We start from the raw sequence: 12,780 nt of genomic DNA, 5'->3' as shown, positions 1-12,780 counted from the left end.
GATTACACCGTCTAGCACACTTTTTTTCCCTGATTGTCTTATGTCACAAACATATAGAAAACATCTATCAGCAGCTTCAGGCCTCCTTCAGACGGGCGACACGGCATCGCCATGAGAAAATCGCAGCAATATCACATTGCTGATCTGTGCGATATTGCTATGATTTCTCGCGATACCACCACGATTTTGGGGAGCTTCAAAGAAAGTCACATGTGGTGCTGCAAAGTCACGTGACTTTGTAACACCGCATGCAAGATTTTATATTTTTGGGGGGGTGGGGCTTGAACTATAAGCCCTATCTTAAAAATATGCCCTACCTGCAGGAAAAAAAAAAAAAAGTATACATCACCTAGAAGCGCTTCTTCTCAGTCCCGGCACTCTTCTTCTTCATGTCTTCTGGCTGGGGATTGAAAAATTCCCCCCTTCTGGTAGCAATGGCTGCGATTGGTTCATCGAGTGCTGGCTGTGATTGGCTAAGCGTCAGCCAATCACAGCCAGCGCTTCCAGGAGGTAGGGGCTTTTCAATTCCTGGGCAGAAGAGATGAAGAGAAACAGTGCCACGGACTGCACCAGCGCCTCTAGGGTGATGTATATAGTTTTTTTTTTTCCTGCAGCTAGGACTTAGCTTAGGACTTTGACAGTTGGAATTGCTACTGTCAAAGTTGCATCGCACCAAAAAAAAAAAAATCGTGTTTTCGTGCGATGCAACAGAGAGGAAGGCTCCATAGGAAAACATGGGCTACAAAACCTCACGGGTCGCGGGCATATTGCCGGACCTGCGAGGTTTTTGTGTCGGGATGTCGCATGCTACAAAAAATTGCATGTACGAAGGAACCCATAGGAAAGCATGGGCTTCACATACATGCGATTTATAGCACTGTCGCCTTAGGCCTTTTTCACAGGGGCTACAAAATTGCAAGACTTTGTAGCGATGCGACAGTGCTACAAATGGCATGTATGTGGAGCCCACGCTTTCTAGAGGGTTCAGCCCCACGAGCGATGCTTTGTAGCTTGCATTGTGAGAATACAAAATCACGGCATACTCCATACAGCCGCGACTTGTGATTTTTTTGTAGCCCAGGTTTCCCTATGGAGCCTACATTTTTCCCAAGAAAAAAAGCATGACTGACGCTACAAAATCGTGTGTACAAAGCAGCGGTATGGCGGTCGCCCGTGTGGATGACGCCTGGCCATGATCTTGTAGCCGTATGAAAGAGGCCTTAAAAACTTTAGGTTTGTGGCCAGAAATATGATCTATTTGAAAAATTCCTATCAAGTAACAGAACCGATGATTTTTCCATATTTTCTTTTTTTCCCCTGGGACACTGACCCCTAGCTTTGTGTTGCCGGGGTCACATGCAGTCTGGTGATGTGCTTTTACTGCGATCCCAGGATGGAGGGGCGCCTGGTCTGTGAGACCCCAGAGAACCCCAAAATAGGAATATCGATGTATAGGTGGGTAGATCTACCACTCAGAAGCCTAGACAAGCTAAGTGACAGCCCTGTGGGGACTGTGATAGGGACTACGTGGTTGTCACCAGTTCTGCTTCCCTTGCAGCTGCCTAGTCAGGTCCGCCTGCGGCAGGCAGCCGTGGGTGGCCACGGAGCTGTCCCCTACAGTAACTTCCATGCTCTACCGTACTGACCTGCAGAAACCTCCTCCTCCTCTCCCCGTCCCGCGCTGTACACATCACTCTGCCTGCCGGACGCCACTCACTTCACAGGCCGCGTCTCCATAGCAACCCAGAATCCAAAACGGCCGCTCAAATCTAAGGTTGTACCTGATTGGTCGCCGTAGGGTGATGTCAGCTGTAAACAATGTGGCGATTGGCTCACTTCAAAAGGTCTATATTGTCATGGGGCGCCGCCTGGGACTACAACTCCCAGAAAGGCCTATCAGGAGCCGTTAGTGTTTCATAAACTGCCAGTCTAGCAGACAGGGGGTGTAAGTAGTTGTAGTTCCATAATAACAAGCGCTCGCCCAGCAGCGGTAACGCCACTATATAGCAGCCGGTGTCGCTGTTATAGCTCGGTTACATTCAGGGCTCAGTTAGAACCGGGGAAATTACCTCTGAATAGCTGTGACGTTTATATGTGCGCGCGAACCGATTCGTGACGTCATCAAACAGCGACACATGTGCGACTGAGCCGCAGAATGAGCAGGTGACTGCGGGGAGAGAGGTGCTAGTACAGCTTTGCGGGGGGGAGGGAGGGCATGGGGGCTTATCAGCACTGCGCAGCGATCCCAGGACGGAGGGGCGCCTGGTCTATGAGACCCCCGAGTAGCGCGCCGCCTGTACCCTGGATGGGAAGCTCCTATATTGAGGAATAGGTGTAGAGATCCACCACTCAGGAGCCTAGAAAAGCTGGGTGACAGCCCTGTGTGGGGGGTGGGGGGGATGGGGACTACCTGATTGGTTGATGTCAGCTGCAAACAATGTGGCTATTGGCTCATCTCAAAAGGTGTGGCTATCGCCCCTACAATCCCACAATGTTTATGCGCTATCGCTGCACTTTCTTGTGAAAACATCGCGGCCGCACGCGATTTTTTTTTTGCATGATTTGCCCCAATGTTTTCGAGTGAAAGAGAATAGAACTTTGTAATCTTGAATTCGCATCACACAAAAACCATGATTCCATGTGATGCAACAAAAATGAAGGCTGCATAAAGAAACATGGGCTACAAAAACCCCGTAAAGCGTGGCAATATAAAGCATGCCGCCATTTTTATTTTCCTCACAAGATAGCAGCAGACAAAACATTGCTGGTGTGAAGGAACGCACAGGCTTTACATGCATGCTCTTTTTTTAGCGTCGCATCATGAGACAATTGCGAGATTTCGTAGCCCGTTTGAAAGCGTCCTTAGGCCTTGTCGCACACGACCGGATTTGAATGGTATGATCCGCGGTACTATGCGGTTCGATCAAATACACTGAATCGCACATTCCACTCACATTAGCGGGTCAAAATTGCGAAATCCTCTTGTGTACAATAAAACGCAGAATGTTCTATTTTACTGCGGAATCCGCCACCAAAAAGCCCGTTCTGCTCTAGAGTCGCGGATATACCCATACACTATTACATGGCGTATGGGCTGTGGGTACCGCGGTTATGAGCAATCCAATTACACATCGTATGTAGGGTCACCAATTGGGCTCACAGCCGTAATCCGCTGCAAGCCTCCACAGGCAGAATCCGACCCGGTTATGTGACCTTGGCGTAAGGGTGTGGTTGCATGCGCAATTCTCCCACGCGAGTTCCATCTGATTAAGATATGTCCAGAACCCGCACAGACGTACTCTTTGATTTGATTGGGTTAACAACACATGAGCCATTTTCCTCTCAGACTGAAAGGTCGCAAATAAAAAAATTGCTGCATGTTCTATTTGTCAAGAATTGCTTATTTCCTATGAGAACATCTGATGCGTATTTTTTTTAAATACCATTTTAATTACGAGATGCACATTTTTTATTCAGCGAGGTCAGGAATGCCCAGATCTCCGGATAGGTGTGTGACCGCCTCTGAGACTTGGATGACCCGTTATGTGGATATGCCAGAAAAGTCCAGGATGGGAATATCTCTTTAAAATCACAAAATAATAATTTTTTTGCTAAACCAGAGCATGCAGGAGCCAGCGAAGGAGATTAGCGCTTAGGCCTCATGCACATGGGCGGATTTGAATCATGAAAATCCGGAGCAGGCATTTACTGCGAATACCACTCATAGGATACAATGTGAAACTTCTTAGTCGTGCATGAAAAATCGTAGCATGCTCCATTTTCCTGCGTTTCCCACAGAGATGGCTTCTATTGAAGTCAATGGAAACTGTTCGTTCGCAACTGACATTACGTACTCCGCGGGAGAAGCAGGGGTTTAAAAAAGAAAAGTCTGTACTGCGCATGTCTGACGGCTCGCCATGCGGACCATCTGTAGTACAGAAAAGAAGAAAATAATACAGGTATGCGTAGATGCCGGCTGGGCACAGGGTCGGATTCCACTGTGTGCTTCCACATGCAGAATCTGACCTGTATGACGCCTTTGAGAAAACTAAGTTGAAGCACTTTATAATATAGTTGCTACCCAGCCAGAGATTCAGGGGTGGGGAGGGCACTTAGAGGGGGCCCTATTACCGCCAGGACCACTGGGGGGGGGGTGGCCCTATTACCGCCAGGACCACTAGAGGGGGGAGGGGCGGCCCTATTACCGCCAGGACCACTAGAGGGGGGGGCCCTATTACCGCCGGGACCACTAGAGGGGGGGGCGGCCCTATTATCGCCGGGACCACTAGAGGAGGGGCGGCCCTATTATCGCCGGGACCACTAGAGGAGGGGCGGCCCTATTATCGCCGGGACCACTAGAGGAGGGGCGGCCCTATTATCGCCGGGACCACTAGAGGAGGGGCGGCCCTATTATCGCCGGGACCACTAGAGGGGGGGGCCGCCCTATTACAGCCGGGACCACTGGGGGGGGGGCGCCCTATTACCGCCGGGACCACTGGGGGGGCGGCCCTATTACCGCAGGCACCACTAGAGGGGGGGGGGGCGGCCCTATTACCGCCGAGACCACTAGAGGAGGGGGGTGGCCCTATTACCGCCGGGACTACTGGGGGGCGGGCGGCCCTATTACCCCCGGGACCACTAGAGGGGGGGGGGCGCGGCCCTATTACCGCCGGGACCACTGGGGGGGGGGGGGGGCGGCCCTATTACCGCCGGGACCACTGGGGGGGGGGGGGGGGGGCGGCCCTATTACCGCCGGGACCACTAGAGGGGGGGGGGGCGGCCCTATTACCGCCGGAACCACTAGAGGGGGGGGCAGCCCTATTACCGCCAGGACCACTAGAGGGGGGGGGGCGGCCCTATTACCGCCGGGACCACTGGGGGAAGGGGGGCGACCCTATTACCGCCAGGACCACTGGGGGGGGGGGGGGGTGGCCCTATTACCGCCGGGACCACTAGAGGGGGGGGGGGGGCGGCCCTATTACCGCCGGGACCACTAGAGGGGGGGGAGGGCGGCCCTATTACCGCCGGGACCACTAGAGGAGGGGGGCGGCCCTATTACCGCCGGGACCACTAGAGGAGGGGGGCGGCGGGCCTATTACCCCCGGGACCACTAGAGGGGGGGGGGTGGCCCTATTACCCCCGGGACCACTAGAGGGGGGGGGGGCGGCCCTATTACCCCCGGGACCACTAGAGGGGGGGGGCGGCCCTATTACCCCCGGGACCACTAGAGGGGGGGGGGGGCGGCCCTATTACCCCCGGGACCACTAGAGGGGGGGGGGTGGCCCTATTACCCCCGGGACCACTAGAGGGGGGGGCGGCCCTGTTACCGCCGGGACCACTGGGGGGGGGGCCCTATTACCGCCGGGACCACTGGGGGGGGGGGCGGGAGGCCATATTACCGTCGGGACTACTTTGGGGGGGGGGGCGGCCCTATTACCGCCAGGACTACTGGGGGGGGGGCCCTATTACCGCCGGGACCACTAGAGGGGGGGGCGGCCCTATTACCGCCGGGACCACTAGAGGGGGGGGGGGCCCTATTACCGCCAGGACCACTAGAGGGGGGGGGGCCCTATTACCGCCAGGACCACTAGACGGGGGGGGGGGCGGCCCTATTACCGCCAGGACCACTAGAGGGGGGGGGGGGCGGCCCTATTACCGCCAGGACCACTAGAGGGGGGGGCCCTATTACCGCCGGGACCACTAGAGGGGGGGGCGGCCCTATTATCGCCGGGACCACTAGAGGAGGGGCGGCCCTATTATCGCCGGGACCACTAGAGGAGGGGCGGCCCTATTATCGCCGGGACCACTAGAGGAGGGGCGGCCCTATTATCGCCGGGACCACTAGAGGAGGGGCGGCCCTATTATCGCCGGGACCACTAGAGGAGGGGCGGCCCTATTATCGCCGGGACCACTAGAGGAGGGGCGGCTCTATTATCGCCGGGACCACTAGAGGGGGGGGGCCGCCCTATTACAGCCGGGACCACTAGGGGGGGGGGGGCGCCCTATTACCGCCGGGACCACTGGGCGGGCGGCCCTATTACCGCAGGGACCACTAGAGGGGGGGGCGGCCCTATTACCGCCGAGACCACTAGAGGAGGGGGGTGGCCCTATTACCGCCGGGACTACTGGGGGGCGGGCGGCCCTATTACCCCCGGGACCACTAGGGGGGGGGGGCGGCCCTATTACCCCCGGGACCACTAGAGGGGGGGGGGGCGGCCCTATTACCGCCGGGACCACTGGGGGGGAGGGCGGCCCTATTACCGCCGGGACCACTAGAGGGGGGGGGCGGCCCTATTACCGCCGGAACCACTAGAGGGGGGGGCAGCCCTATTACCGCCAGGACCACTAGGGGGGGGGGCGCCCTATTACCGCCGGGACCACTGGGCGGGCGGCCCTATTACCGCAGGGACTACTGGGGGGCGGGCGGCCCTATTACCCCCGGGACCACTAGGGGGGGGGGGCGGCCCTATTACCCCCGGGACCACTAGAGGGGGGGGGGGGGGCGGCCCTATTACCGCCGGGACCACTGGGGGGGGGGGGCGGCCCTATTACCGCCGGGACCACTAGAGGGGGGGGCGGCCCTATTGCCGCCGGAACCACTAGAGGGGGGGGCAGCCCTATTACCGCCAGGACCACTAGAGGGGGGGGGGGCGGCCCTATTACCACCGGGACCACTGGGGGAAGGGGGGCGGCCCTATTACCGCCGGGACCACTGGGGGGGTGGGGGGTGGCCCTATTACCGCCGGGACCACTAGAGGGGGGGGAGGGCGGCCCTATTACCGCCGGGACCACTAGAGGGGGGGGGAGGGCGGCCCTATTACCGCCGGGACCACTAGAGGGGGGGGGAGGGCGGCCCTATTACCGCCGGGACCACTAGAGGAGGGGGGCGGCCCTATTACCGCCGGGACCACTAGAGGAGGGGGGCGGCGGCCCTATTACCCCCGGGACCACTAGAGGGGGGGGGCGGCCCTATTACCCCCGGGACCACTAGAGGGGGGGGGGGGGCGGCCCTATTACCCCCGGGACCACTAGAGGGGGGGGGGGGCGGCCCTATTACCCCCGGGACCACTAGAGGGGGGGGGGGGCGGCCCTATTACCCCCGGGACCACTAGAGGGGGGGGGGGTGGCCCTATTACCCCCGGGACCACTAGAGGGGGGGGGGGCGGCCCTATTACCGCCGGGACCACTGGGGGGGGGCCCTATTACCGCCGGGACCACTGGGGGGGGCGGGAGGCCATATTACCGTCGGGACTACTTTGGGGGGGGGGGGCGGCCCTATTACCGCCAGGACTACTGGGGGGGGGCCCTATTACCGCCGGGACCACTAGAGGGGGGGGCGGCCCTATTACCGCCGGGACCACTAGAGGGGGGGGCCCTATTATTGCCGGGGCCACTATGGGGGGCGGGGGGAGGGGCCGGATAGTGCTGGGACCACTGGAGCTAAACATACATTATGATCCATAATGAGCCACATGCCTAAACCATGCCCCTTTTACCTTGGCCAGTATTTTTTTGTGGCAGAGGTGACAAACCTACCCTCATAGCTGGACCTTATCCATATCTAGTGGGCGCCTAAGGGCTAATGCCCACGGTTGGATTTCTGCCGCGTTTTACACGGTGGAAATCCACGGCGTTACCCCGCAGCTATTAGGTTCTATTGAACTTAATAGCTCAATGTCCGTGCTGCAGAAATCCATCACGTTAAACAAACCGCGACATGCTCTAATTGCCGCGGGAATACATGCGGCTGGCATCCCTTGTAGTCAATGGAAGCCGGCTGTCACGCTATACTTCCGCTTTAGCACAGCGGAACTATCATGTGAAAACAAGTCCCTGCCGGCCGTGTCACCCCGCACTGCTGGCGCGTCATGCGCTGTACTTGCGCATGTGTGCCGGCTCAAGAGACAGAAACAGCACGGCTGATCCGGGAGGTGAGTATGAGGGTTTTGGCGGGCACCGTGGCGGACTCCGCTGTAATATTCAGCTAGCGTAGTCCGCCACTGCCGTGGGCATGAGGCCTAACAGTTTGAGAAGCACACCTTTATGTTCGTACGGGAACCTCAATATGAGATCCGTGGCATGCAGCGGTATAGGGGAAGGCTGATGCACTTCAATTGATCCATAATGCGTTTTTTGTTAGCACTGTGCCCATTGTTTTTGTTTAGACACATTGGGTTTAGTATCATTAAAGTATCCAGATGATGTCCTGGCTTCCATCCCCCGCACCGTTCTCATTCATACTTGAAAAATAAGTGATTGCTGCGGGCTTGTGGAGATAAGTGGCTGCCGCTTTGCAGGGAACCCTGAGCGTTTTTGCTGGAGTCTCAGGTAGTAATGATTTGAGTTGTCTGGACTCGAGGCTAATTCTGTTCTCCGGCCCCGATTATGTGCAGCTTCTTAGCAGATGGTGGAGACAGAATTTCAACACTGAATGTTCTACCACTGTGGCGCCTGGGACCTTGGAATAAGCCGAGTGGGATTGATTTACTCATCAGTGGTGGAAAGTATCGGCAGAAACAGATGTTGTTTATTAATAAAGTCAGTCTGTAGCCGTGTGCATGGCGTTAATAATGCAACGCCTCCCCTACCTGCCCAACTCACCGCTGTGATTTATTCATCTACTTCGCAATTACTGGGCTACTTATTGGGCATCAAGTTTGCAAACATCAGCTTAGAGAGTCTATTCAGAGGATACCCTGAAACCATGCCAAAATGCCACTGTTGTCACAGTTTTGCAAAAAAGGTGACATTTTGATGCAGTTTCATGATAATTGCAGTAATGACACTGTAACTTGACTGCACTGTCTAAATAAACCCTTGAAAAGCTTGTCTGGGACTCTTCCTATTGAGGGGCTATCAGAATAGGTCATCAATAGTTTGTCAGCAGGGGTCTGCCGCTCGGGATCCCTGCCGATCAGATGTAATATGTCCATATACTGACAGCGGGTCTGGAAATGGGATGTATGGCAGGGATCCTAAGCGGCAGGCACCCCCTGATCAGCTATTCATGACCTATCCTCAAGATGTCTCATTAATAGAAAAAGTCCCAGACAACCTCTGTAAATGAGTTATTCCCCTGACAACACTTATCCAGAAGCTAGATGATAAATGAATGATTGCTGAGGTCATTAGGGAACAAGAGGACATTGCACAGAGTTCCCCTACTGAATGGGGTGGCAGTTTGTACGTGTGACCACAACTCCTTTGCATTCTATGGAGTGCAGGGAGATAGCCGGGCACAAAGCTTGGCTTCTCCATAGAGGGTGAGTGAAGTGGTGGGCACACATGAGTACCGCTACAAAAGTCACTAGGGAGACTCGAGGTACAGTGCTCTCCAGTTACCTGGGGGTCCCATCAATTGGACCCCCAGTGATAAAACATTTAATACTTATCCCACAGATAGGTGATAAATGATTTTAGTGGGGTAACTCTAAATTACTTCTCTCTTTATTGCAGCTCCTCCCCTCAGTCTATATGCAGTTAGTCTCTTCATATTCTTTGTAACTTTTTCTCACTGGTTGCATGCTGTTTATAATCTTCTGTCATTGCTGAAATGGTAATTAGCAGATCTTAATATGCCGGCTTCCTGCTGAGCTTCTGCTTATACACAGCAGATAATTGGAACAAGCAGGGCTGCAGTGTAAAGCCCCATTCACATGGGACAACTGTCAGGTAAATGATGCCCGACACTCATCCCTGCATGTATTCGCTTCCGTGCTGTTGCACAGGAGCGAGTATCGTTGGCTCGCAGCGGAGCGGCTGGAGGAGATTTCACTCCACGCTCTTCCCCGCCCCTCTCCGTTCACTTTAACAGCGGCCGTTCAGTACTAAACGGCTGCTGTTTATACTGAGCGATCAGCGTTCAGCTCATCGTCCATCGTTTAGGCTGCATAAGATTCTAAACGATGATCGTTCAGTGTAAACAGCAGCCGGTCAGTACTGAGCGGCTGCTGTGTTAAGTGAATGGAGAGGGGCGGGGGAGAGCGAGGAGAGAAATCTCCTCCAGCCTCCCTGCCCCCCTGCTGGCTACTCTGTCAGAAAGCCAGCGATACTCGCTCCTGTGCAGCAGCACGGGAGCGAGAACATACAGGGACGAGTGTCGGACATCATTTAAAGCATGAGGAAGAAAAGATCAGCAGTCTAAAGCCTGGTTTAGAAACAACGATTATCGCTCAAAAAATTTGAGCGATAATCGTTGTACCTTTTTACAGTGCAAGGTGATCGCTTAAATGTTGAGCGATCACCTTGCGCTCCGAGCTGGGGATGCAGAAGACAAGCAGGGCCCGCTTGTCTTCTGCATCCTTCTGTCCCCAACTTGGAGCGCTTGGCTGTTATGCAGCTGAGTTCTCTGAGTGGAGGATGCAGAAGACAAGCGTTGTCTAAAAGGGCCTTAAAGGGGTTGTCCCGCGGCAGCAAGTGGTGTTATACACTTCTGTATGGCCATATTAATGCACTTTGTAATATACATCGTGCATTAAATATGAGCCATACAGAAGTTATAAACTTACCCCTCCGGTGCTGGTGTCCTCGTCTCCATGGCGCCGACTAACGCTGTCTTCTCCTTCCATTAGACGCACTTGCGCTGTCTGCTGTTCTGTTCTGTTGAATGGGGCCGCTCCGGGGTGCTCGCGCCGCACAGGTCTTCTGGGCATGCGCAGACCAGCTCTCCGGCGCGAGCACCCCGGAGCGGCCCCATTCAACAGAACAGAACAGCAGACAGCGCAAGTGCGTCTAATGGAAGGAGAAGACAGCGTTAGTCGGCGCCATGGAGACGGGGACGCTAGCACCGGAGGGGTAAGTTTATAACTTCTGTATGGCTCATATTTAATGCACGATGTATATTACAAAGTGCATTAATATGGCCATACAGAAGTGTATAACCCCACTTGCTGCCGCGGGACAACCCCTTTAAGCCTCCGTTGGGGTTGATTTTATAATACCCATGTAGATAACAAATGTAATGTATGTACACAGTGACTTCATCAGGAAAATAGTAAGTGCACCTCTGGAGTATAATGCACCATTTGGGAGCAGTAATGTATATACACTGACTCCTCCAGCAGAATAGTGAGTGCAGCTCTGGGGTATTATATAGGCTGTAACTCCAGATCAGTGCTGGATAAATAATGTATGTGCATAGTGACTCTACCAGCAGAATAGTGAGTGCAGCTCTGCAGTATATACTGTAAAAGTATAAATTCCCTGATGCAAGCACCGAGTCATGACTGACTCCTAGAGTCACGTCACATTGTGACGTTTTCTTGGCATACTGTTTTTGCGGGGTGGTTTGCCACTGCCTTCCCCAATCATCTTTTACCCCCCAGCAAGCTGGGTAATCATTTTACCGACCTCGGAAGGATGGAAGGCTGAGTCAACCTTGAGCCGGCTACCTTCATGTTGTGGTGGGTAAACCTGCAACCTTCAGGTCGTGAGCGAGAGCTTAGAACTGCATTCCTGCTGCCTTACCACTTTGCGCCACACGGGGCTGATCTAAGGTATGTAATATATTTATAAAGGGATGTGACCTTTTAATATAGATCATATTCATGTGTAAAAATGGTGAAATAGGCCTTTTAGAAACGTAGGATTAGTTTAATAGAAATGTTGTTTTACATCTTATGTTGTTCTACAGCCCATTTAAGATGCATGTATTGTAAATGGTTGGTTCTGCTTTTGCAGGAGTGCTGATTCTCAGCAAGGTAGTCACGGCAAGTGGACTTTGTCCAGTAGTGAAGATGAGTCAGACGATCGTGGGACTTCTTCTACGTCTGCATCGAAGGTGATCGCCAGTGGTGGTCCTGCTCAATACCCCTGCTCTGATGCTCGCAAGGAGTCTTACAAGAGGAAGTCAAACCCTCTGAAGTTTGAGGAAAACCCTCATGAAAAGCCATCCCCAGCCAAGAAACCAAAAATGGACAGAGAGGATTCGGGTTGGGGTGTATCAAGCAGCGATGATGAGTCAAAGCCGAAAAAGACTGTAAAGTCCGAGAAAGATAGGACATTTTATAAAGTAGAGGCGCCAAAGTTGCAGAAGGAAAACAGACGTATCCCAGATGCACATGACAAGTACAGGACCTCTAGTGACGCTCAGGACTCCTGGGATGTACTGCAGGCTGGGGAGCCGTTCCGCTTTTATTTAACCAAAGTCACCGGTATTAAGCCCAAATATAACACAGGAGCTCTCCACATTAAAGGTGAGTTACAGTCAGGGATAGCGAGGCAGGGGAGTTAAAGGGGTTTACTGTGGAAAATACTATTGATGACCTACCCTCAGGACAGCCTAATTGGCTATAATGGGTATAGCCATGATGAACATAAACAGCACACGCCCGGGTAATACACCCAACTGAATGGGCCCTTAATGTACAGTATAATGTACTGGGAAAATATTTTTTTACGTCGCAAAATGAAAAAAAGAAAGTAATTACAACTGCGCAGTTGGTCCTGCGACTTTGTTTTTACAATGTTCATGGTGCAATAAGAATTACTTGTTAAATGTGTCTGCTGGTGATAACCATTGTAGCGATAACAGATTTTTGTAGTCTCTTTATGTTTTACTACTTTTAAAAAAATTACAAAAATACATTTTTTTTCTTTTCAAGTAGGCTTGATTCCATGGCAGGCCTAGGAACGTTCACTAGGCTCCTTGGCAGCCATGGCAACCATCAGCACCCTGCCTTATTGATTGGGCGACAGAGGGGGTCCCACCTCTGTCTACCAGCATAATGCCATGTTCAGCGGTTGGACCCCCACTAGTCAGCTAGTTATTCCCTATGCCAT

At 53.8% G+C, this 12,780-nt stretch overlaps 2 protein-coding genes across 3 annotated transcripts in view; one reads left to right on the top strand and one right to left on the bottom strand.

The window, feature by feature from the left end:
• EFCAB11 (EF-hand calcium binding domain 11) overlaps positions 1–2,046 on the bottom strand; it is a 47,242-nt gene extending 45,196 nt beyond the window's left edge. For both annotated transcript variants that reach the window (XM_066607571.1, XM_066607572.1), the window contains exon 1: positions 1,647–2,046. In XM_066607571.1, coding sequence (XP_066463668.1) covers positions 1,647–1,691 — 45 coding nt within the window. In that variant the 5' untranslated portion in view covers positions 1,692–2,046. The remainder of the gene's footprint in view (positions 1–1,646) is intronic.
• Positions 2,047–2,101: 55 nt separating this feature from the next.
• Positions 2,102–12,780, top strand: part of TDP1 (tyrosyl-DNA phosphodiesterase 1) — an 84,743-nt gene continuing 74,064 nt past the window's right edge. Inside the window, exons 1-2 of the mRNA XM_066607570.1 lie at positions 2,102–2,163; positions 11,680–12,194. Coding sequence (XP_066463667.1) covers positions 2,156–2,163; positions 11,680–12,194 — 523 coding nt within the window. The 5' untranslated portion in view covers positions 2,102–2,155. The remainder of the gene's footprint in view (positions 2,164–11,679; positions 12,195–12,780) is intronic.

Source organism: Eleutherodactylus coqui, chromosome 6, assembly GCF_035609145.1.
Source record: "Eleutherodactylus coqui strain aEleCoq1 chromosome 6, aEleCoq1.hap1, whole genome shotgun sequence".
Taxonomy (NCBI): Eukaryota; Metazoa; Chordata; class Amphibia; order Anura; family Eleutherodactylidae; genus Eleutherodactylus; species Eleutherodactylus coqui.
This window is presented reverse-complemented; position numbering and strand designations above follow the sequence as displayed.